The 24362-nt window shown below is 36.9% G+C and overlaps 1 protein-coding gene across 1 annotated transcript in view; it reads right to left on the bottom strand.

The window, feature by feature from the left end:
- Positions 1-24336, bottom strand: part of COG6 (component of oligomeric golgi complex 6) — a 60680-nt gene extending 36344 nt beyond the window's left edge. Inside the window, exons 1-8 of the mRNA XM_009642623.2 lie at positions 24184-24336; positions 23680-23823; positions 23245-23316; positions 19339-19397; positions 5785-5896; positions 3642-3724; positions 3330-3400; positions 2098-2191 (exon numbers count right to left, since the gene is read on the bottom strand). Of these exons, the coding sequence (XP_009640918.1) occupies positions 2098-2191; positions 3330-3400; positions 3642-3724; positions 5785-5896; positions 19339-19397; positions 23245-23316; positions 23680-23823; positions 24184-24222 (674 nt within the window). The 5' untranslated portion in view covers positions 24223-24336. The remainder of the gene's footprint in view (positions 1-2097; positions 2192-3329; positions 3401-3641; positions 3725-5784; positions 5897-19338; positions 19398-23244; positions 23317-23679; positions 23824-24183) is intronic.
- Positions 24337-24362: the final 26 nt, after the last annotated feature.

Here is a 24362-nt window from a genome sequence, read left to right on the forward strand (position 1 = left end):
AAAGAAAACAACATTTAGATCCTTTTCAACCCAGCTTCAATTTTTTAAAAACCCAGTAAAGTAATTATCACCAGAGGAAGAGGAAGGAGATGGAGAAAAAGCTTTGAAAATCAGAGTGGAGGATGGAAGAGGAACACTGCTTTGAGCTATGACTCCATATATTTTCTACGAAACCGTTTTCAATTTTTCTATTAGAACCAGGAAGTGAAAACCAAACTGAAATGCTCATTTCAGATCCCCACTGACTGCAGTTCCCAAAGGTCCATCCATGGTGCAATCTTTCTGCCACCGTAAGTTAACAAGACATAAGTCAATATATGAAAAGAAGAATTTGTAGTTTTGTTTCTAAACTCCTGCCCTTCTCCATCTTACTCACTTTCACCCAATCAAATCACAATCTTTATCAGATGCAAAGGCAGTGATTTGGAGGAAGAGTCTTTAGTTCACACAGCAGTGCTTATATGCACAAAATCAACAACAATTTTAAATTACTTTCCTCTATGACATAATTTTTACATTTTTAACTCAGCAGCTTGTTATGTACTAAAGGTATCCAAAAATTTTTGGAAGGGAATAAGCTAAATCTTGAGGTTTAAAATGTAAAGCATCAGTACTGCAATTTTGACAATACCACTGTAGCAAGCGGTTAGGCATGATAATCTATGTTGAGAGACTGCATCTTCTACAGTAATGTTTACTTTTGCTTTTTTGGCAGAAGAAAACTCCTACCTACCAAGTTCTACCTTTGGTAATACTAGTACTGCTGTTCATGAGAGAGAGGTAAGAAAAAAAATAAAGTCTCTTTTGCAGACCCACTTTAAACTGGCCCGCTGTGGGTTTATACAGAAGATGGAGGTTTTTTTCCATAAATGTTAAGAAAGCAAAACAATGATTTTATGACATTTGAAAGTAACGTAATTTAACAAAATATTTATTACAGAAAATATAAACTGTATCTACAAAGAATCCTGTAAAACTTTGTGAACACAATTGTGATAGATCCTTTGCAGCTGTGAAAGGAGGCCTGGAGAAAAGATTGCAAGGAAGGACTGTAGTCCCCAGCTACAGCCCAATGTACTGCAGAGTATCACGTGCAATAGCTGGGGAGGTCGAGTGACACCATCTCTCCCTCAAATTAACCAGCAGAACAAACTGAGCATGTTGGTCTGTGCACTCTCTCTCATACTGACAGAATTTTTAGGGTCCAGTTGCACTATGCATTTTCCCCAGGAATTGCTCCATGGAGACTTACAGTGTTACGTACCCCCACCTTCGCACTTTTTGACACTCTTAAAGACAAGGTTACCCTTTGAAAGACTGCCTAGCGCTCTGCTGTCCTGGATGCTTGTGGCTAAAAGTAATTTGCAATAGTTGCAAAATGTGATGAATGCATTTTTCAAAAAAAGTCTAAAAAACAAGGAAGTGTTAAGTACCACTTTTTCAGGTATGGCCACCCCAATAAATACAGTTCTTACAGTGCCACCTCGTGGTTGTTGTCTCTACTAACTACCATTTCATTTACATTAAGCAGTCCCTTCGGCAAATTCTGAAGAACTAGAAAGTGGTATATCTTATATATATCTATAAGTACCCCTATGCTTTAGAGGTCCATATGTAGTAGATTGTTTTTAATAGATTATTGGACAACTCATAACAGAAGACATTCTTACTATCAGGAGCACTTCAGTAAAAGCTAATTAGCCTTTATCAATTTTTTACTTTGGGAATTTAAATGAGACAATCACATGCTATGGACAGCATTTTTTTCCTTCAGAAAAACCCTACAAGAGCAGCAGAAATTCACAATTCATTTAGCTTAAAGCAAAAACAGTCTGACATTTGACTTTAATTAGAAACCAGTAAGTTGGAAAAAGTCCAATGACATTTACTGCATCATAATTATGTCAAAAAGACTTCTGAAATTTAAAGAAGTTGAAATGTGGGGTTTTGGGGTTTTTTTGGTTTTGTTTTTTTTTTTTAAATCTGATGCAAAACTGAATTGCCACCATACTTGGCACCATAATTCATGCCCACCTTTAGATCTTATAGGTTGGAAATACTCATTTCTGTTCGATATAATCACAAACATTTACTTACTTATACAGGACAGGTCTATCTTGTAAGGCTTCCATGGCTTGAGCGAGAACTGGAGAAATGTCACATGATTCTTGCGTCAAAGTCCTGCATTCATCTATAAAATATCAACACAGATAAAAGTGCATTCTTTACACTGTAATACCTTTTACAACAAGCTGTCAAACAAGCAAATGAGTCAAAACCTCAAAGGTTTTCGATTTTGAATTGAAGCCTTCACAATATGCTACCTGGCCTAGTTCATGTTAATGTAATTAACTTTCCCCATAAGCAGTACTTACGCTGTAAAATGGATGCCCATCACAAATCTCAACAATAATAAAAATTAAAGGAAGTTTAGTATCTGGTTGTGCCTACGTACAAATGTTAAATCATTAATCATCAGAATTCTTTCAGGCTCCTTTATAACTCTTTACCACAATCCAGGTAAACTACTAAGAAAAAAGCAATCAAGTATTTAAGCAAGCTGTGGGTTTATTTTGTTAGGTTTTTTTTTAAATTTTAATCACATTAAGTGGAAATCATATAAACTAAATCAAACACTGGCATAAAAATGATGAATTTTCGTTAGGGTGAAACCACAACTGTAATTTGAGGCTTCAGCATCCACTGAAGAACAGCTAACGAATACCATATAGCATTGCAGCAGCTTTTTTTCACAAATCTTCCTGTTAATGTCTTGGGAGAAGAGAGAAGTAATACAAAAGCATCTACATTTTACACTGTCAAGGTGTTACACCGAACACTGATGCTTGGATCCAGAGTATATATGTGAAAAAATAATCACCTACTATCATTCAAAAGAGCGTTATGATAAAATAAGGCTCTTTTTTTTTTTCTTTTTTAAAGGTAATAAGCCACTCCTTACACTAAACTAGATCTTACTACCAAATTGTCAAAACCAAGAATTTCCCTGTGACCTGCAAGAAAATGAAATGCAATACACTTAACAATTTGTTTAGACTATCTAACCGTAGTTGTTGTTCTCTGTAGAAAACCATCTGAAAATACAAATAAATAATACAGTTTTACAAACAGAGATTAATCCTGAGAGAATCTCCAGTTAACTATTTGGTTCACAAAAGCTGGCTTTTAGACAAACCTTTCACTAAGAAGGAAATACAAGCCTTGCTAATGAATCTCGGAAAGGCTTTTTGCTGAGTTCAATTCACATCAAGGAATTAAAGGAATCATCATAATAATATTCATAAACATAAAAATATTCTTAGTCCTACTTTGAGTCCATCTGTAAAGTCGTTCATAAGATGTCTCTTGCAGTAAAGCCATCTGTTCCATAATTTCCAAGCTACAAGACAAAAAGATTTTATTTGCAAATACTATTTTAGGTAGTACTACCAAAGGCACATACAAATCAAATAAAACATAACATTCTTAAAATCATGAAAATTTAGAAATATATCACTATTCTTTGGGGTTTTTTTGTGAAATACTCTGTATGGACAGATGAAGTAAAGAACAAGACCTCTCTGTAACTTTTGCTTTTAACGAGTAAACGGTTATCTCGCACTCATTTAAGTAGCACTCACCCTGCCCTTTGCTGATTTGTCCGGAGGAGAATCTTGACATCATCGTGAATTTGTTTTACTCTTCCCAAAGCCTTGAAAAAATCCTAAATCAATTAAGAAAAAAAAAAAAAAAAGCACTGTTTAAAAGCAGTAACTTCTCATTCAAATCTCTAGCACTCTATACTCCTCATTTCAATTCCATATCTATGTTCCTTGCAGGTCTGTGTTCCAAGTGCTGCTTTTAAAATACAACACACACACACCCCCCGCCCACAACCTCTCACCTTTCATTCCACCTTAAGAGTCTTAGGATTTTTTTCTTTCCCATTGCATCATGCCCTTCTTCCACAAAAAAAACCCAAAACCAAAAACAAAACAAAAAACCAAGACAACAAACAAACAAACAAATAGCAGCAAAGCTGTGTTTTTAACCTATCTTTTATGTAGCATGTGTGTGTGTTAAATTTATAAGTTAACACTTTGGGGAGATTTTGAGGACATTACTATGCAGTCCATCATCTTCCTCCCTTAACATTAGTAACTAAAGAGCAAACTGAAATATTATAAAAGTAAATTATTACAGGTTGATTTTTTTTGTTTGCATATAATGGTGTAACAATTTCTAAGAAAAATCAAACATTTGCAATAGACTAGACCAAGGTTTTCACGGACAGTCTTTTCCCTCTGAATAACCCAGCAGCAGCAGTGAATTCAAAAAACCCTACAAGACATGGACGTATGGCCAAAAAGGTTATTTTGTTACTGTTTTAGAGAGCAAATGGAAATCCACTAACCTTTTCAAAACCTTTTCAACTTCTTACTATGAAGTCATCTTTCAAACGTGATGATGGAGACTAGCAAATTCAGATTTAACTGTTTGTTATATCTTTTGTGACTTGAACACTGTTCCCCTCAGGAAGATAGTTTCATTCTGGCTCAAGTCACACAAAAATATACATACTCCAAGTGAAGTAGGACACTGATTTAACCTACTGCCTTGCAGCAATTGTGTTGAAGATCATGTTTATAAAAACCCAACTCACTCTTCCTTCAGGAAAAGAAAACATCAGAAAACTGACAAAACAGAAGCCTGATTAAAAATGTTTTAAGCATGCTGGTTGATTCTATCATAGGGGGAAAGTACACACATGATTTTACTGAAGTCTGCCATTTCAGTAGCAAAACTGTGACGACATCTCGGTTACTTCTGCACATTTTTGAGACAGATCAAACATCAAAAAGACTAATCATCGTTCTGCTGCGAACCAAGCACTGAATAAATGGCACAGTGTTGCTGTCATTGTTCCCTGCAACATGTGCTTTTTAGAAACCTGTATGTTCTTTCACAGTAGTAGTTGGTACAAAAGCATACAGCAATTACTCAAGTGCACAATCATTTAACACATTCCATTTATGCTTTCATTAGCACTGTTTATGGTTATCTGTTCCATGTCTTTAATAATGCTTTAACTGCAAGCAGGATGCCTGTGGGAACAAGACAGTATGTCTCAGCAGGTAGTCTACATTTAAGTGAAGGTTTCTATGCAACTACAATAATAAAAATCTATTAAGTGTACTCAAATTCTCTCATTATTCAGTTTGCTTTTAATGCAGAACAACGTGCCTTCTTATTCAAACCACAAACGTATTCAAAAACTTGTTTTGGAAGGTGGCTAAAAGTGAATCAGCACCCAGTATCTTCATCAACCAAATAATAATGAGAGAAAGTCTCAGCTTATATTGTTTCAAGTCACTGGACACCTATATACATGCATTTGCAAAATGCACACACACCTGCACAAGGGTAGTACTACAGATTAATGAAGCGCTGCATATTTCTCATTTGCTTTATTTGAGTGTGATGAAGTTTTAAAATATCTTCACTAAAAATTCAGGTTTCATAAAGGTCTTTTTGAAGTGTAGCACCACATGATAGTTCATTTGACCCTCAAACTCATTACACAAACTAGAATTTAATGCTGATTTTCTTTCTTTAATCTTTCCTCACACATTTCAAACTCATCAGAAATTCACCATTCTGTTAAAAGGTACATTCCTCCATAAAAAATTAAATTACAACTGATAATAAGATCTCATGTACAATTCAGCTAGGACATTTCTACATTTTAGTTCAGGGCAAAGCTTTTAATGTACATTGAGCTACCTCAGTAATTGGCTCATCTTTCGTGCCTCGAAGGAGGTTCATTTCATCTGGTGTCAGTTGGAATTTTGCTATGAATGCGTCTGCAACTTGTGCTTTCATTTCTAGTCTCTGACTGTAATAAAACAAAGTGAAGAGGACATTACCTTTTTATGCTTATCCTAGATTTACTTTGCATATTCATACTTTTGGAAATATAATTACCATCAGACACTGGTGTTATTAAATTCTAATAGTATGTTCTTGCCATCAAATACTTGAGTTGCATCTTCACATAGTTTTCTATTAAGCTTATATAGATTACTGAGTAAAGACAACAGAAAGGTAACTTGGCACATTTGAAAACCATTAAGTTCTTTAAAGAAAGATTCCTTTAACATTTGTATCACAAATTATCTAATCCAGATACTTTGTGCTTGTACAGTTGTAATGGTCGCAGTTATTTCCTTTCAAATGCATCAAGGAAAGAATGGGGTTTTAGCTCATGTTTTCAGAGACACACAAAAAGCTGTAGCACCCAAAATGAGAAAATGATCATTAGATTAATCTGCTTTTCTGTAGAACAAATCCATTTATTTTTAACAACACACAGTTGGGATACAAATTTAGTGATCTCACAAGCAATCGCAATGTAATGGCTCTTGTTGATTACCCTTCCCGAAATAAACACAGCAAGGATGTAATATGCAAACACTATCTCATGGGCAGCTGCTTTTTGCACACATTTTGTCACACACCCTACAGCCACAGAAGGACCTAAATGAATATGGTTTTATTCCACAGGAAGGGACTGGAATTCCTGTAGCAATGGAAAAATTGTTCAAACTGTGGTTTGAGCACACAGCATTCCGGAAAATAAAGATTATTTTTTCAGGACATTAAGTAGATTCTAGCTAGTTATTTGTAGAAGAACAAGGCTGAAGTACTTTCAAGACTGTTTCAGCTTCCAATGTAATTACTATAGGATAAATACACTGTTGCTATAGGGAGGTAAGATAGGCAAGTACACTTCTAATACTGACTGCAATAATTAAATTTCCTTGCAAGATCAAAGCTTGAAAAGTAAGCTTTTACTTACTTATTTACCACTTCCCTACTACCCACCTAGTGTCTGACTGCATTCAGCTATAAAAAGTGTGGAAAACTGGTTTCCCTTCTGTAGACATGGATGGCCTTCCCATCCTGCAGTTACACCAACTCTTTTAGAAATCAGATTACATGTTTCACAATTACAGAATCACAGAACGGCAAGGGTTGGAAGGGACCTCAGGAGATCATCCAGTCCAACCCCCCTGCTGAAGCAGGGTCACCTAGAGCAGGTTGCACAGGACTTCATCCAGGCAGGTTTCAAATATTTCCAGGGAAGGAGGCTCCACAAGCCCCCTGGGCAGCCTGTTCCAGTGCTCGGTCACCCTCAAAGTATAGAAGACAGATCAATATTTTCCATCATTGCAACGATGCCTGAGCCATGCTGCTTTGGCTGCCTCAGCCATCCCTGCTCATCCCTGCCCTGTACTGCTCCTTCCAGTACGCCACAACTGTTCTTTATACTATCAAGTAGTGAATCAGATCAGGAAACAAATCGGGCAGGAAAAAAAAAAAGTTTTTATTTTATTTATTTATTTTGGCATGGAGTTTATATATATTCTCTAATTCAGTTTACCACAGGCCTGTAATAAGGGACTGTTGGGTACTAAGTTCTAAACAGGCACACCCCCTGTAGTAAGGGGTGTGCAAGCACTGCAAGCTGCCAGAGGCAAGGGGGCAGTGACTACTTAGTTCACTGCTGCTACGAAACTGTTTGTGAAAACTACACTTCAGAACTCTTCTGGGGTATAAAAAGAGGTAACTTCAAAATAATAATACTAAATATTAGGACCCTCCCTTCTCAGCCCCCTCCCCCCCCAAAAAAAAAAAAACCCTAGACACGTATGACATAGCTACTGAAATTGAAAATCAGGCCAGGACACTGAAAATTTCACCTAACGATGCTGCCTTCAACAGCGCATTCTTGTTCCATGCCATTGTGCTGAGGAAGACTAATCCACCAACGTCACCATCACTGGATTTGGTTGAAACAACAGACAATGTAATTTGGTGAATTAGCTTTATTTAACAGTTGCTCTGAGTCTCTCTTCTTGTGATGGAAATCTCAATTTAATATAAAACCACAAAGCCGAAAAGACTTACACTGGATCATCCCTCTCTTTAGGGAGTAGAAGGGAGGAGGGAGTAGAAGGGAGGTAGGAAAGAGATTGGAGAAAGCAAATGCAGATCTTCTTTCGTTTCAACTGAAACAAGATCACCCATAAACACAAAAGCAGATGAGATATTGAGAAACTTTTCTGTTCTTTGAACCTGTGTATCTCCCGCTCCTGCAGAAAGCCTCCATTTACTATTACCTCCTGTTCTTCAGATTTTTTGAATGTACACCCTCATCAAACTGGGGCCAGGGAGAAGTCTGATTTTAAGAAGTACACTATACCAGGCATAACAGCCTTTTCCAGTTTGCTTTGCAGATTTGTTGAGACTAGGGTTGTAAACTTTCAGAGAACAAGGACCAGAGTCGGGAACTGTACAAACAGCATGCTCATTAGGCTGTGCTGGAATTCTGTGCACCCATCACTCCTTGGGTTATAAAAACAAAGAATGGCAGAAGACCTCACTACTCAACCTCTCTCCTCCTGCAAGTCTTCACCCTGCACAGTCCTCCCTCCGTTCCTTTTTTGCTGCTACAGAGAACAAGGCCCAATCAAACATTGTGCTTTAAAGCCGTTCCCATCCCCGGCTGTGCATTTGGCTGACACCTGCTGTAACCGCTCACTGACCCACTCTGCACACTCCCAATAATTAACTTTTGTAAAACTGAGTCAATATATTAAACTGCAGCATACCCGCAAGTTAAAAGTTCCACAACGTAAACACAAAGTAACAGCCTCCAGGTGGCAGCAATGTTTCATCTATCTGTCTCAAAAGAGGGATACAAAAGCAGCAAGAAACATCTCTCCTAAGCCTTAAAGCATGTTTCTGAATTTGATAACGCTATTTCTTTTTGTCTCTTTACAAAGAACATGGGATTTCAACTAGCTACTCAGTTTCAAAACCCAGGTTAGCCACCCCTGCTTATACTGGCTGTGAAAGTTGCCTTGGTTATCAACCTGCATGAGAAAGAGACCCTGTATCCTAGATGATGGATCAGAAAAAACACATCTAAGTGCTATGTACCCATGACTTCTATCTGGCAGGATAGAGTATTAATGAGACCAATACATTTGCATTGGTATTTAACTTTTTTATATATATATCCTCAGACATAAGCTAACATATTCAACTAGAATTTAATCAATCTTATTAAAGCAGGGAAATGGATTAAAATATCACTCAAGTTTGCTATAGTTATTTCACTGAGATGAGCACCACGCAAAACACAACACAGGTAACAACAAAAGCTAGAGTAAGGCCATCTTACACACAACTCACAGCAAGAGGTACCTGTGCAGACACCCAGCCATTTCAAGACCCACTGGCCTTCCTGTAAAAGTAGTAATTCCTAAATTGTGTTCTAAGCAAGTGCAGGACAGCAGAGGAAAGGCCACACTGTGCTGTTATCCCAAAGCTTTTTTTTTTTTCTTTTACAAAAGTTATCCCTGCATAAAGGAACAAAACTAACAGATCATGGGAACACTGCACCGAGGCGAAGGGGGAAGTGCCAAGCACTCATAGACTTTGGAGCTTGGGCAGGGGACGGGACTCCAACAAAGAGCAATTTCCCCAGTTTTAATCGTTGCCAGGGAGACAGAATTCTTTTTCAAGAGAACTCAAAAGGCTGGGAAAACTATGCACTTCATGCACTTTTCCCTTGAACCAAATACAAATGCGCACTATTTGTTAGGATTATCACCTAGACAGCTCAAAAAATGAGGTGGAGGAGCAACAGGCTTTTCCAAAGTTTAATTTTGTCTTGCCATCAAGTACAGCATAAAAATCTGCTAGCTTCTTTTACCTAGGACGAGTCATAGCAGCACGTTCTGAAATTACTTTCAATTTGTGGTACTGAGGATTCAACACATTTTTAAAGCCTCAAAAAAATGGGGTATTTATCTCATAAAGAAATAACAACCATCTTTAACAGACACATATAAATGCTGCTGGAAAAATTATTTTCCTGTGATGGTTTTTGTGGAAGACAAATATACAAAACTATATAACAAAACATCTACACACAAATAAGTGTTAGGAAACTGCAAAGATATATATGTAAGTGCTGAGAACAAGTGTTTTTATTCTACATTTTGTCTGTCAAACACATCTTAAAGAACTAAAATGCTGTGAGAAGGTACTCAGTGACCAATTCCACCATAGAATATAATTATGACACTTTCTCTTTAATTAAAAAATAGGAAGGAACAGAAAATCATAGTGAATTTTCTAATGTTCTCTGCTACATGGGAGACCTGGGTTCGATTCCCAGTCAATGTGCCAGACATCCTGCTCAGCAGATAAAGCTGGGGGAAGAAGAAAGAAGGGGGCATGTTTGGAGCAATGGCATTTGTCTTCCCAAGTAACCATTACACATGATGGAGCCCTGCTTTCCTGGAGGTGGCTGAGCACCTGTCTGCCATTGGGAAGCAGTGAATGAATTCCTTGTTTTGCTTTGCTTTGCTTGCATGCACGACTTTTGCTTTATCTATGGAACTGTATTTATCTTAATACACAAGCTTTCTCACTTTTACTCTTCTGATTCTCTCCCCCATCCCACTCTGGGGAGAGTGAGCAAGTGGCTGTGTGGGGCTTAGTTGCTGGCTGGGGTTAATCCACGATACTGTCCCAGCACGAGGGCCCTGGAGTGACCTAGCAAGAGACTCTCCCAGCTATAGTTATTTCACTGAGATGAGCACCACGCAAAACACAACACAGGTAACAACAAAAGCTAGAGTAAGGCCATCTTACACACAACTCACAGCAAGAGGTACCTGTGCAGACACCCAGCCATTTCAAGACCCACTGGCCTTCCTGTAAAAGTAGTAATTCCTAAATTGTGTTCTAAGCAAGTGCAGGACAGCAGAGGAAAGGCCACACTGTGCTGTTATCCCAAAGCTTTTTTTTTTTTCTTTTACAAAAGTTATCCCTGCATAAAGGAACAAAACTAACAGATCATGGGAACACTGCACCGAGGCGAAGGGGGAAGTGCCAAGCACTCATAGACTTTGGAGCTTGGGCAGGGGACGGGACTCCAACAAAGAGCAATTTCCCCAGTTTTAATCGTTGCCAGGGAGACAGAATTCTTTTTCAAGAGAACTCAAAAGGCTGGGAAAACTATGCACTTCATGCACTTTTCCCTTGAACCAAATACAAATGCGCACTATTTGTTAGGATTATCACCTAGACAGCTCAAAAAATGAGGTGGAGGAGCAACAGGCTTTTCCAAAGTTTAATTTTGTCTTGCCATCAAGTACAGCATAAAAATCTGCTAGCTTCTTTTACCTAGGACGAGTCATAGCAGCACGTTCTGAAATTACTTTCAATTTGTGGTACTGAGGATTCAACACGTTTTTAAAGCCTCAAAAAAATGGGGTATTTATCTCATAAAGAAATAACAACCATCTTTAACAGACACATATAAATGCTGCTGGAAAAATTATTTTCCTGTGATGGTTTTTGTGGAAGACAAATATACAAAACTATATAACAAAACATCTACACACAAATAAGTGTTAGGAAACTGCAAAGATATATATGTAAGTGCTGAGAACAAGTGTTTTTATTCCACATTTTGTCTGTCAAACACATCTTAAAGAACTAAAATACTGTGAGAAGGTACTCAGTGACCAATTCCACCATAGAATATAATTATGACACTTTCTCTTTAATTAAAAAATAGGAAGGAACAGAAAATCATAGTGAATTTTCTAATGTTCTCTGCTACATGGGAGACCTGGGTTCGATTCCCAGTCAATGTGCCAGACATCCTGCTCAGCAGATAAAGCTGGGGGAAGAAGAAAGAAGGGGGCATGTTTGGAGCAATGGCATTTGTCTTCCCGAGTAACCCAAGTTACACATGATGGAGCCCTGCTTTCCTGGAGATGGCTGAACACCTGCCTGCCCATGGGAAGTAGTGAATGAATTCCTTGCTTTGCTTTGCTTGCGCACGCAGCTTTTGCTTTACCTACTGAACTGTCTTTATCTCAACCCACAAGTGTTCTCACTTTTACTCTTCTAATTCTCTCCCCCATCCCACCAGGGAGGAGTAAGCGAGCGGCTGTGTGGTGCTTAGCTGTCAGCCGGGGTTAAACTGTGACACCAGGATACAGGAAAATAGCAGTAATATTGCAAAACGCTTTTGTGAGACCTCATCTGGAAAACGGATCACAATCCAGATCATCTGTGTTCAAGAACAATGGATTCCCATTAGACCAGAGCTGGCAGGATGATCATGAGAATGGAGAACCTAATTTATGAGAAGAGATGACAGAAGCTCTTAAGGTAAAGGATAGGATGAAAAAACAGCCAATTTATATCCAAGAATTAGGTTGGAAATTAGGGAAAGGCTTTTACTGGGAAGAACAAGCTTTTGAGGTAAGTGTTCCAAGTACAGCAACATGTACAAAATGCAAAAATAACTAACTAGTTATACGTTGAACAGGTGATGAGTTTATGAAAGTCATCATGCAAATGATAGCTGGCAGCAAAGAGTGAACTTGAACTTAGAAGGTTTCTCCCATTTGTAATCCCTATCTAAAGACAGCTAGCCTGCAATGCTGCAGCCTTGCCATATAATACATTCTGCTGTAAAAATAAATAGGTAAAAATCAAAAAGGCTAAATCAAACGTTTAGCAGCAGAAGATACTAAGGGCACTGAAATGAACCAAACCTTGCCAAACTACTAAACACTAGAATAAGAAAGCTTATACCCTGTAAATAAATTCATAGAATTTAATAATTTTCTACTCACATACTGACCAGGCTTTCTATAAACATCATTGGTATGTATCTACAGAATAGTCTGGATAAGTAATTTTCACATGCGAAACTTCACAGCAACCATGTGATATATATATATACACACTTACTAGGTAAATCAGTGTTTAGCTATGGTTAAGATACACGATATGGTTTCTAACTTGTGAGATTAAGTTAAAAAGTTCATTTCCAGTGACTAGATTCTTTTCCACCTCATAGAGGTGAACTAGTTGATATTATCACACCAGACTGACATCTTCAGCATATATTTTATACAATCTGATGTAAAGACATTTGAAAGGAAACTGCTTAGTCTAGCTTCAAATTTGCCATCAAAATACAAAATGTTGCCAAAGACACGAAAATAACATACTGTTCTCTACATCCACATGGAGTAAGATCAGAACAAATGAGCTTAACCAACAGCAAAAGGAGAACTAAATCAGACAGTAGGAAAACAATAAAGAACCAAAATAAATTTCCAGGGAAGACCACGGGCTCTCTGTTCCTGGGCTTTTCTTCTAAGAGCAGATTAGAGAAATACCAGTCATGAATGGCATCATGTAACTGATTCTGCACTTCTGATGAATGTTTCTCAACCTATAAGACCATGCCTCATTTCATATTGATCAAGAGTACTTCGTGCCTCAACAGAGTACATGGTTGCCAGGTAGAAAAGCTCGCAGGAAATAAGGCTTCGCACTTTCTCTGCTTGTCACGGCTAGAATATAACAAATTAGCTGTTTGGATTCCTGTGTTATGCCCTGTTACCTATGCTTTACTTTGGTACAAATCAGGAAAGAACATCAGCCTGAGAATTTCAAGCTTTCACCCTCCCCCACACTGAATTATAATTCAGTTTAAGCAATTGCTGCTTCTTCTCATGAAGCATATTCACAGGAATAAATGTAATTACAAGTTTCAAAAGGTCAAGACATGAAATACACCTCATCAGTGCAAACCACCAGATCACCACTTTTCTCAGCGTACACTGATGAAAGCAAACCTCTCTAACCTGCTACAAATATTCCTGGACTTCCTGCATCATTTTAAAATTGACTATGATAAAAAAGATATTTCTTAGAAAAGAAAATTAAAAAAGCACCACCAAGAGACAAGCATGAGAGATCTGTAGTGTAGCGCCACTGAAGCAGCAGATGTTCACTAAGAAACATTTTTCCTAAGACTTTTGACCTTGTATTGAGCACAGCGGTGACAGTCAAATCATTCACTGAACTCCAAGAATGTTTGCTGAATTTAAATAAAGACAAAGCCTGAATGTAATTCACTTAAAATAAATTGAAGTACACACTGCTGCATTTCAAAATATGTTTGGTCATCATACTTAATTGTATTTTTAAAAAGTTAAACAATCCTAGTGCTACGGAACTGATTTGCCAGGATCAACGTAACTAAAAACTAATAAGGACTCTGACATCGAAACACACATTTTGCTCTGTTTAAGAACACGCTTAAACGCTTAATAGAAGCTAGCAAAACAGGATAATGTGTAAAATCTCAATGAAAGCTCTGAAACATTAGCCTGACTCAAAAAATATCTGTCCAAGCCACTTCCATTTCCATTCTTTCACACAGATTTCACAGTACGGTCTTCTTTACTTCCAGAAAACTACTTCTGACTCTCACCAATTTTCTATTTCTGCAGGCTTATTTTCTGTGATCTCCCTCATGACTCACATGATCGTTCTTATTAAATTTTATAAGAATTAATATTGTAACTATTACCTTCTAGTCTCTTTCTTCAATTGGTAGATCCACAACTCCCATTTGTGGCTAACCTCAAAAACAGCCTTGCACAATACCTTACCATTAAGTGGCTGGTAGAACTACTATGAAGCCAGGCTTCTGGCATTCTGCATACAGTATTTTGGAACTGAACTGTTATTTCTGTTTTGGGAACTGTAGTGAGCTCCAGGACACTTGTTCCCAATGCAAGGTAAAGTAGTTTAATATTGCACGCAGGTTTTTAGCTTCACACAAATAAAAAAGAACTGAACTTGGGTACAAGAGAACCAACAAGTCACAGGAAGCTTTTATTAAAATCTCACTTCAAGCAGCTAGATCCTTCTGTCAGCAAATCCACATATTTTAAAATGTAGCAGATGTTGTTTGAAAACAAACTAATCTCCTCATTACTACACATAAAAAGCCAAATGCAATCTGAGAGCAGTATTAGTGTGCCCAAGTAACTGTATAAAAATCTACTGAAAATACTCAAGTGGAAGTAGATTTTTAACAATTCATGGAAATTGTCTAAAACCAACTACCTCAGTTTTTCTTTATTATCAAAGTTTGTTATGAAATATATTAAAATAAACATTCTATTTAAGACTCTCCATTACTAAACAGCAATAAATTAACCTTGTGTTATAGAGAGATGGGTTGAATGGTTTGGACTGCTTTATTTCACACTATATGGTTCTGTTAAGTTGTGATAAGTCCCAATCTTAAGGAGAGGAGAGGAAAAAAGAAAACCCTAGTTCCTATGCTAAGCAGATTCCATAACTTAAATAATGTGAAGGAGAACTGTTCTGCTTCTAATGTACAATACAGTCATTTTAACTAGTCTTTACAGAGAAAATAAATTTAGAACAAGGAAACTAATGGACCAAAGAAATGCACCAACTCTGACATATTCAGAAATAAAAAAATGCAATTGTATTAATGGAAGATTACTTTTAAAATTTGTTACTTAAGTAACATATTCTATTTAGCATTTATGTCAAATCAGGTCTAAAGCTCACAAACTAAATTACAAGAAAAACAATGCTGCAAAACAACAGTGTGAGAATGCAGAGGTTATAACTTAAATCCAAGATGAACATGTTATTTTCTACCCCAGCTATTTAGCCAAGTATCTTAAATTACACATTTTACCAACATAGTAAGTCCCAAATAGCTCAACAGGATTACCTGCGGGATACTGCAGATGGATCACTATACCTTCAAACCACAAATTTGAGAGACTAGGATGACCAACAAGGAGTTCAGGTAAGAAACTTGGGAAATTGAAAATAATCTTGAACTACATCTAATTATGTAGGTAATAATACAATGCAAAAACTAATTAGTGTAACAAACCTAGTACCCACACAGAACCACTGAGACAGCCACCCCTTCACAGGTACTGCAGAAGAGAAAGAATACATGCAAGGATGAAAGCATGAACAAGCATTCTTACTTAAAATGTTCATCCTCATACTCAAACTCCCGTGGTCACTCTGCATCTTTGGGAACCTTTATTCTTCACTGCTATCACACAGTTCTTGATTAAAAAAAAAAACCCCAAACCACTACACCGGTTCAAATGCCACATAGGGAAAAATTTCTGAAGAGATATTTACATTTGCAAGGTCAAAAAAACATTGCAATGTAAGAAAATAGTTCACTTACTATTTCAATCTTTCCTTTATTTGCTTTGTATAGCTAGGGGAATAAAGTTACAACTCCAATTTAAAAAGACTTTGGCTATTGACTTTTTTCCCCTCTGATTTTGAAATGAACATTCTATTCTTTTAATTGCAGTTTGCTTTAAACTTGATGCAAACTACAACACCTTTTGACAAAGTTTATTTTCCACAAGAACTGACCAGGCATGAAGAAGGTTTATCCAGCCAAAGATTCCACCTGCCATTTACTGAAAACAGTCTTAAGATTATTACAGAAAGACAACCAGACACCTTAGATCAAAGCCAGAGCTAATATGTATTCTTAGAAAACAAAAGGAAGCTGTGAAATACTACCTCTGTGACTTGCCTAAGTAACTTTCTATCTTTGTCATATTATCTGAGTGAAGACAGTAGCCCATTTTCCCTAAAATTTCAGTCAAATACAAAAATTAAATATTTTTAAAAAGGTAAATCCCTAATTACCACAAATGCATGAAATCCATCTGAAAGTTTAGTCTCCCTTCAGTTTCAGAACGTTGAATCAAAATATAACATTTTCCTCCTACAAGAAAATGGTCAGCTAAAGTAAATCAGATAAATGCTAAGCATAATAGAAGACTTTTTTTTTACCAACACCTAGTATGGCAGATCATCTACTGCAAATCAAAATAATTTCTCAAGTTATTTTTCAAAAAATGGTTAAAATCCATGGAAACAAGATGAGGATTTAATGCAATACTCCACAAGAAGGGCAGAGTCAAAACAACTTTCCTTAAGGACAGTGTACATAACTGGTTCAGCAAAATGACTGAATGTATTATTATCTCTGCTATTACAAAATGGTCAGCAACTATCATTGTGAAAAAGAAGAACATAACTAACCTGAAAAGGAAGAAAACTGATTTGTTTTCAGGGTAATGTTTAAAAACAGAACTTAAATTCCGTGATACATAAAATGGAATTTGTTTTTTTAAGATCTATGTTGGTGTTAAACTAAAAAATTACACAGAAAATTCTACTACATCAATGCTATTTGAATACAAATTCCCATTATCCTAGACTTCAAGAAACTTCTGTCTAACATGATTTCTTGTGAAATGCCTATCATAAAACGAACAGCTGGTAGGACCACAGAGAGGAGAAACAGAAATTTGAGATTGATGAAATCTGGAGACTCCTGTAACTTTCGTAATAAGGAAAAAGATATATTTTTATAGGAAGAACTCCAAAAAATTATACACTCAGCAATTGCTACCTTGTTCTAGACTGACTGTTCTTGCTTTAGAGTCACAGTTTCAATTGCTTTCTTTTCGGATGGGTCCAGCTTTCATCTCTGCATTTTAACTGGGTAGCATTTTAGGACAACCCTCAGAAGACAGACAAGGCATGCCCTCCCAGTTTCACCATTTACTCCTTTGTTGGCCAAGAAACATCACCCGTTAAGTTGAAGGAATCAGCAGTTTAAGACCCATAGTTTGTCTGAGTGCAGGCAAGATCTCAGCTTTTCAAGAAACCCCTAACATTTGGTAGCCAATGCCTCCTCATGCGCCTGATGTAAACCAAAGCAATGCACCACAATGGTCATTAAATGAATCAAAGAAAAAGATGACTCAAATGTCCCACACAGAACAAAACATCCTTCACATCGTAGCTTTTGCTTACACTTTTCAGAAGTTTAGCCAGGAAAAAAGTTAACTTTGTTAATAAATGGCACTGTGAATCTTTCGTAACCACTGTATTGTAAGCTCACAAGTACTGTTTGGCTTCTGCTAGTGGGTACTTCACGGTATACTTTCAAAACAGCCTTTCAAAAGAGAAGTTTTTCCAATGTGTGCACTCTAAGGCCAGACCCTTACAAGGACAGGCTACTTCCTAAACCTTTTTTCTTCCTCACACTAGGAGAATGTTCTGTCTATTAAAGGAATTAGCAGAAAGTCTTTTAAGTAAACTATTGTGCCAGTAAGGACTACATTGTAGAAATACTGATCTACAGTCTGCATAATCTCCTCTAATGGAATTTAAGACCAATTAGACATACATCACTTGGGACTGGTCTTGGTGTCTTCCGTTCTGCTTCAGAACAAGGAATCAAAGCAGCTTTCCTCTTCTTGAGAATATGAAAAACAGAAGACCACTTCTCTGTCCTACTACTTCATATACTTGTATTTAAAATAACAAATTTTCTAAGACCCGACTTCTGTTCACTTACTTAAACTGTGACTTTGCCAAATCCTTCATTTTATATCAACCAGTATTGTATTTTATGCAGTTATTCTACATTCAACTTTTAAAATATGTACAGAATACACTCTAACCTCACATTCAGACTCTCACAGGACATAATCCTCTTCCTACTGAAGTCCACCAGCATGAACCTACTGTTTTTGAAAGCACACCCAGACCTATCCAAAGTCATAATTTCTACTAGAATCTTATCACTGGAAATAATTATTTCTAATCTCCAGTGAACTGTATATAATTTTCAGAAGAAAGCTCATAAAGCAAGGAGATTCATTCTTCTACACTGACAAAGGCTAAAGCTGTAAAAACAGAAGCCCTAGCCATAAAACCTGTAAAGATTACCTGAATCCGTCATAGGCTATTATCCCCTTCCCATCAATAAAAATACTGAAAAGAGCAAAATACAAATCTTTTCTTCCACAAGAGGCTGGAGAACAAAGGGAAAAAATGGTCTATGTTAGGCTCATTAAACAGCACTTAAGTGTTTCACCGTTAGCTTTAAATACGGCAGAGTAGGTTATAGTCCATCTTTCTGTTCCTACATACAGTCCCTGAACAAGAGAGTAAATTTCCAATGGATACGAAGCATTAACAACAAGAAGCCTGTGAAACTAATGAGACACTGAGTAGGTCCATATCTGTTACACAACAATATAACTTACATTATCAACTGACATTAGGTAAAGCACATCCACATACAGCATGCTTTACCACTGTAACTGATTCTCTTCCCTAAAAAGTCAATTTTTATGACAAGTACTAACACATGCTCTTACCTCTAGTAATAACTAAGAGTGACGTCAGTATTTTTGTTCCAATTGAGCTACAAACACAGACAATGTTAAAAACTAAATACAAATACAAAAAACCCCCAAAGTCATTATTCAAAAATAAGAGTGGCAGAACCATCGTGTCTTCAAGAAATAAATAAGGTGGTATACATACTTTTCTGCTTGGAGTTTGGTGGTTTTTACTATTAAGTCCTGGGTTTGTTCCTTTGCTGCCTAGAATACAATCAAAAACGTTAAATACGTGAAACAAACACAAATATATCAAATGTATTACACAGTCTTTAAAATATATAATACTTTTGAAGCATTCTGACTTCATGCAGTTTAAAAAGTGTACTCTTTGAGACAAAGGGCCTTCCTGAAATAAGTATTCATTAACTTTCCCTATTTTCAGGCATGAAAAAATGAATTAATATACTTATCCATACATATATTTTCATCTTTATATACATGTATATTCACACACACTTAATTTTTAATTTAAATTTAATACAAACCCATTATATAGATATTAAAAGTAGTTCTGATAATTTTATTTGTCCATCAGCTGTAAATTGTTTGCTGTTACAAAATGAAAAATGAAACAAGTTCCTTTGGACACTGAACTGCCCGGTACCAGTGTCCATCCAGCCATTTTAGACAAAACGAATACAGCTGTCTGTGCTGGTCTTCACAAGTTTAGCTCTACAGTTCAAGCTGCTTACAGGGCCGTAAGGACCAAGTGCAATGCACTTGTAAGGACCAAGTGCAACGCAGTTAAGAAGTCCATCACAGCCCTAAACGTCCAGTGATGACAATGCAAGGGAATCCATGCAGAAACAATTCTGCTACAGACACAGCTGCATGATTAAAGGGATTGCTGCAACTGAAGTTAAAGAGTTCAGAAACTTTGCCTCTGCAAGAGGATAAAAGGAATCCGGAATTGCTGGTTTCCCACTGGACACCACCAGTGATCTTTTAGGCAGAAAAATAAAATTTAACAAAAAAAAAAAAAAAAAAAAAAAACCAAAAACACCCAAACAAAAAAACACCAACCCCCCCCAAATCAAAATGTATTCAGCATGGAATAATATCACAAGTGAAGAAGGAGAAAGAGCTATAAAGATATTCTGCATGAATAATTTAAAGACTGCAATAGGTCTAAATTATGGCTCTTGCCAAAATGAAGATGCCAGTCTTGATACCTGTGAAGACGCCTAATGCAAGTATATTCACACACTGATTTGTTTCAGCCTTTCTATCTGCCACACTACATGAGTTACAACAGAAATGCAGTCAAGGTACAGGAACACTTTGAAAGGTGAAAGAAGGACTGCAACCACTCAAGTACAACTTCAGTCCTCAGAAAGAGACAGAGAGGTGGGTGTCGATCTCTTCTCCCAAGTAACAAGCAGCAGGACAAGAGGAAATGGCCTCAAGTTGCGCCTGGGCAGGTTTAGGTTAGAAATTAGGAAAAATTTCTTCACAGAAAGGGTTGTTAAGTATTGAAACGGGCTGCCCAGGGAAGTGATTGAGTCCCCATCCCTGGAGGTATTTAAAAGACAGGCAGATGAGGTGCTTAGGGACATGGTTTAGTGGTGGGATGGCAGGGTTAGGTTAGCGGTTGGACTTGGTGATCTTGGAGGTCTTTTCCAACCTAAACGATTCTATGAATCTAGACAGCGGGTAGCACTGAGGAGCCAGTTGCCGAATTTTCTAGGTAAACTTCTATGGACTAGAATGCAAATTTGATAAAAAATCAACAGAATTTACTGATCATCTAGTAGTTCAAAATAATTTAAGATATCTTTAAGCTTTTTATAGCTTATATAAATAATAATATTAATTTTTAAATGTATTTATATTTTAAACTTTTTGTTAATAATATTGATTTTCAATGCTTCAGCCTAACAAAGAAAAAGACTATTACAACAAAAGATTGGACTTGAACTATTCAGTATAGAAATCTACTAATTCCAGGCTTTCCTTCGCACCCTTTTTCCTTCAGAGTTGCAGATTTTACTAAACCAAAAAGACAGAAGAAATTTGCTTCCTTTCCAGTACTTCCTGGACAGAGGTATTATTTGCCAAGAAGAATGCTAACAGCAGAACGGAAGGAAAAGCAGTTTTTCTAGATCTAGCTAGATATATCAGGAAGCCAGCTTTTATTTACATGCATTCAAATACATGCCCAATACTGTTATTATTGTATGTATGTAATATCAGTGCTTACATCTAAGCAAAACAAGGTAACTGTCAGACAGACATGCCAGAAAAATCAGAATGTTCATATTTGATGTTTCTTGCAGGTCCAAAATAGAAATATTTTTCTCTTCCTCCCCACCTCAGTGTCCTAATTAAAACTTCCATTATCCTTCAGCTCCGCTTTATTCCATTCCAGCACTTGTCTCCTCCTCTCCCTTTCAGCCATTGCATGTATCAAGTCACTGCCCTGAAATCAGATCTGACAGTATCTGGTTATTTGGATTGGATGGTATTATAAACTTACAAAATAAAAAAGGTAAAAAGCTTTTTGGCTTATTAATATGTAGTCCCTTTCATATCTTGTATTTGTTCTGTTCTCTTAATACACTACTCTCCTAGCACACTTTTCTGCCTTATGTGCTATAAATCCTCCTCTTTGTATCTTCCATTTGTTATACTTTCTATTTTTTGTCTTCTTATTCAGCTTGAGCATGTGCTTGCAAGTCTTCATGTCCTATTACAGATAAAATACCAGAGTATTTGACAAATGAGTGCTAGTTCATGGGCTTATTAGCTTACTTTACATTCATACAAAGAAAACATTGGTTGAATTGAGACAAGTTACGAGTTCTACAGGGCTCTAGAGGAAATCTCCTGTGGGGCACAGAACAAAACTACCTACTGACTTTAATAGAAAAAGAAATCACTGCAGGGAGGCTCTACTCTGGGAAAAAAAAAAACACAGATGATAGTTACACTTCGTGATCTGAAGACAGAAAAGACCTAAAATCTGCATGGACACTTGACTCATTTCCACATCTAAGAGTTTAATCAAACAGTTCCTGAACTGCACTAGGGAATACATCCACACTAACAGTGTTCCAAGAGATCTGAAACCTCCGAGGTGCATTACCGATTGCCTTCCAAAACTGAAAATTAAATACTGCAGTGGGCTACACTGTACTCTCACACTTATTGGAACAAGCTCATCAAACTACAAGCATTCTTATGGGAATGACATACAATGACCATGAAACCTATTCATCTAATTAGGGGAACATCTAATGTCCCCACACACAGATTAGGAGGGGAAAAAGCAACTGTTTTCACAGGATTTTTAGTGAAGGATTCTCAGTGACATACTGTAGCTTATGTGCTATATTCAGAACAGATTTGTTTTGGCAAAACATCTACACTTCAGCATCCGTAAACCTTTTAAACTCATCACTATATTGAATATTGAACTTGTACACTAAAACCAAGCCAGATTTAGTAACGCATGATAAAACACAACTTTTTTTCCCCCCTTAGAATATTATGGATTTAGGATTAACATGAAACAGGGTTCGTTTTGCTGCGTATCAGCATTCTGAGACAATGTTATGAAACAAAACCAACAGAATGAAGATGGCACACTAGACTTGTCTCCCTCTTGGATTGCAAGATACTTTCTCATTAACATACTTCAGGTATTTATACGAACACATAAGTCAAACAGATGTAGTCAATTCAAAAGGCACACAAATTTTAAACGCAGATACTCAAATGTAATTAACCCTTTAATCTCACACACATCCAATCTAATAAAATGTTTTCTCTGCACTCACATACATGTGGGTATCACATTGCTATTCTCAAAATAAGTATATTGCAGCATTCTGAATTGCAATTTGGAAGAAATTAAAATTACTTCCTCGATATATTTTCTAAAAAAGTAAAAAGAAATATATTAATATCCTAAAGTAACATAATTGCATACTGTGGAAACATCTCGGTGCCACTGTTAACCCTCCAAAATAATTATTCATCCTTTTAAAAGAAAGTAAGTCGCACCTCAACAGGAAAAATATACAAAGCACATCTATTTAGATATTACCTTCAAACGACTGGACATATCTTCACAGCAGCTGCTCATCGCTTGCACATCTTCGTTTATACTCTCAAGCTCCTAAACAGGTTCAAATAACAGTAACTGTGTTTTACATCAGAAATGCCATGCCTGGGCCCAGCTTCATCCCACCAAAATGAGATGCCCAAGTTACAGGGAACTCTGTTGCTCTAAGCTCCCTGTTAATCAATGGAGAGAATGCACCTCTGAAGATCAACGTTCACATGGGATTTTTATCTGTTTGAAACATCACCTCTCTCTGTGAAGGATTTTCATCAAACGAAACAAACAATGAAACAATTATACTATAAAGCATATTTTTCCTAAAAAGTCAAAACCTCTTAACCTTTTTTGCCTTTTTAAAGCTTTAAATAATATAGCAGTACTCTTGCAAGATTGCTAGTCACACTGTAAAAACACTACCTCTTTAACTTGCTTGAATATGTGGACAAATTCTTCATTTATGGCTAAGCTTCGTCGTTCAATGTCTCCACGCAAGTTTCTTCGGGTGCGCAAACTGTTTTCAACAAAAAAGGTTGAAAGAGCCTTGAGTGCTTCCAGCATTTCCTAGAAAATAAAAAAAAGACCTTAACTTTCCACTCAGTTACAGAAAAGCAGGTTATATCCCAAGTTTGTGGTCTTATAAAAAAAAAAACAAAAACAAACCAACCAAACCAAAAACTAAAAAACCCTACTACGTGGTTTTAGAGAAAGAAACTACCTAAACAAACTCCAGATCAGTTGGCAAATAACTAAAATAATTCCTGAGTCTTTCTTCCTCTCATACAACACACAACTTTGTCCACTATTTTAGAATAGCTTTAGTCAGTGAGATTACATTCCGTTAGAGCGTGACCTACCCATAGCTAGAAAACATTTAAATCAGAAAAAGCTTGAGAAGCGCCCTCCGAGCCAAGCAATACAAACCTCCCTGCGGTTTAAAGGGATCGAACAGGAGCGCGGCATCTCACTGGCGAAGCAAAACCCAATTTTATTCTTAATTAACGCAGCAAACGTCAGCTTGCGCCTCCGCAGCGGAACTGAGGGTATGACAGGGCTCGCTTCCCAATCCCGGAGCCTATCGGGGCTCGCAGCCCCTGACGGCT

This window comes from Egretta garzetta, unplaced genomic scaffold, assembly GCF_000687185.1.
Source record: "Egretta garzetta isolate BGI_Z169 unplaced genomic scaffold, ASM68718v1 scaffold377, whole genome shotgun sequence".
NCBI lineage: Eukaryota > Metazoa > Chordata > Aves > Pelecaniformes > Ardeidae > Egretta > Egretta garzetta.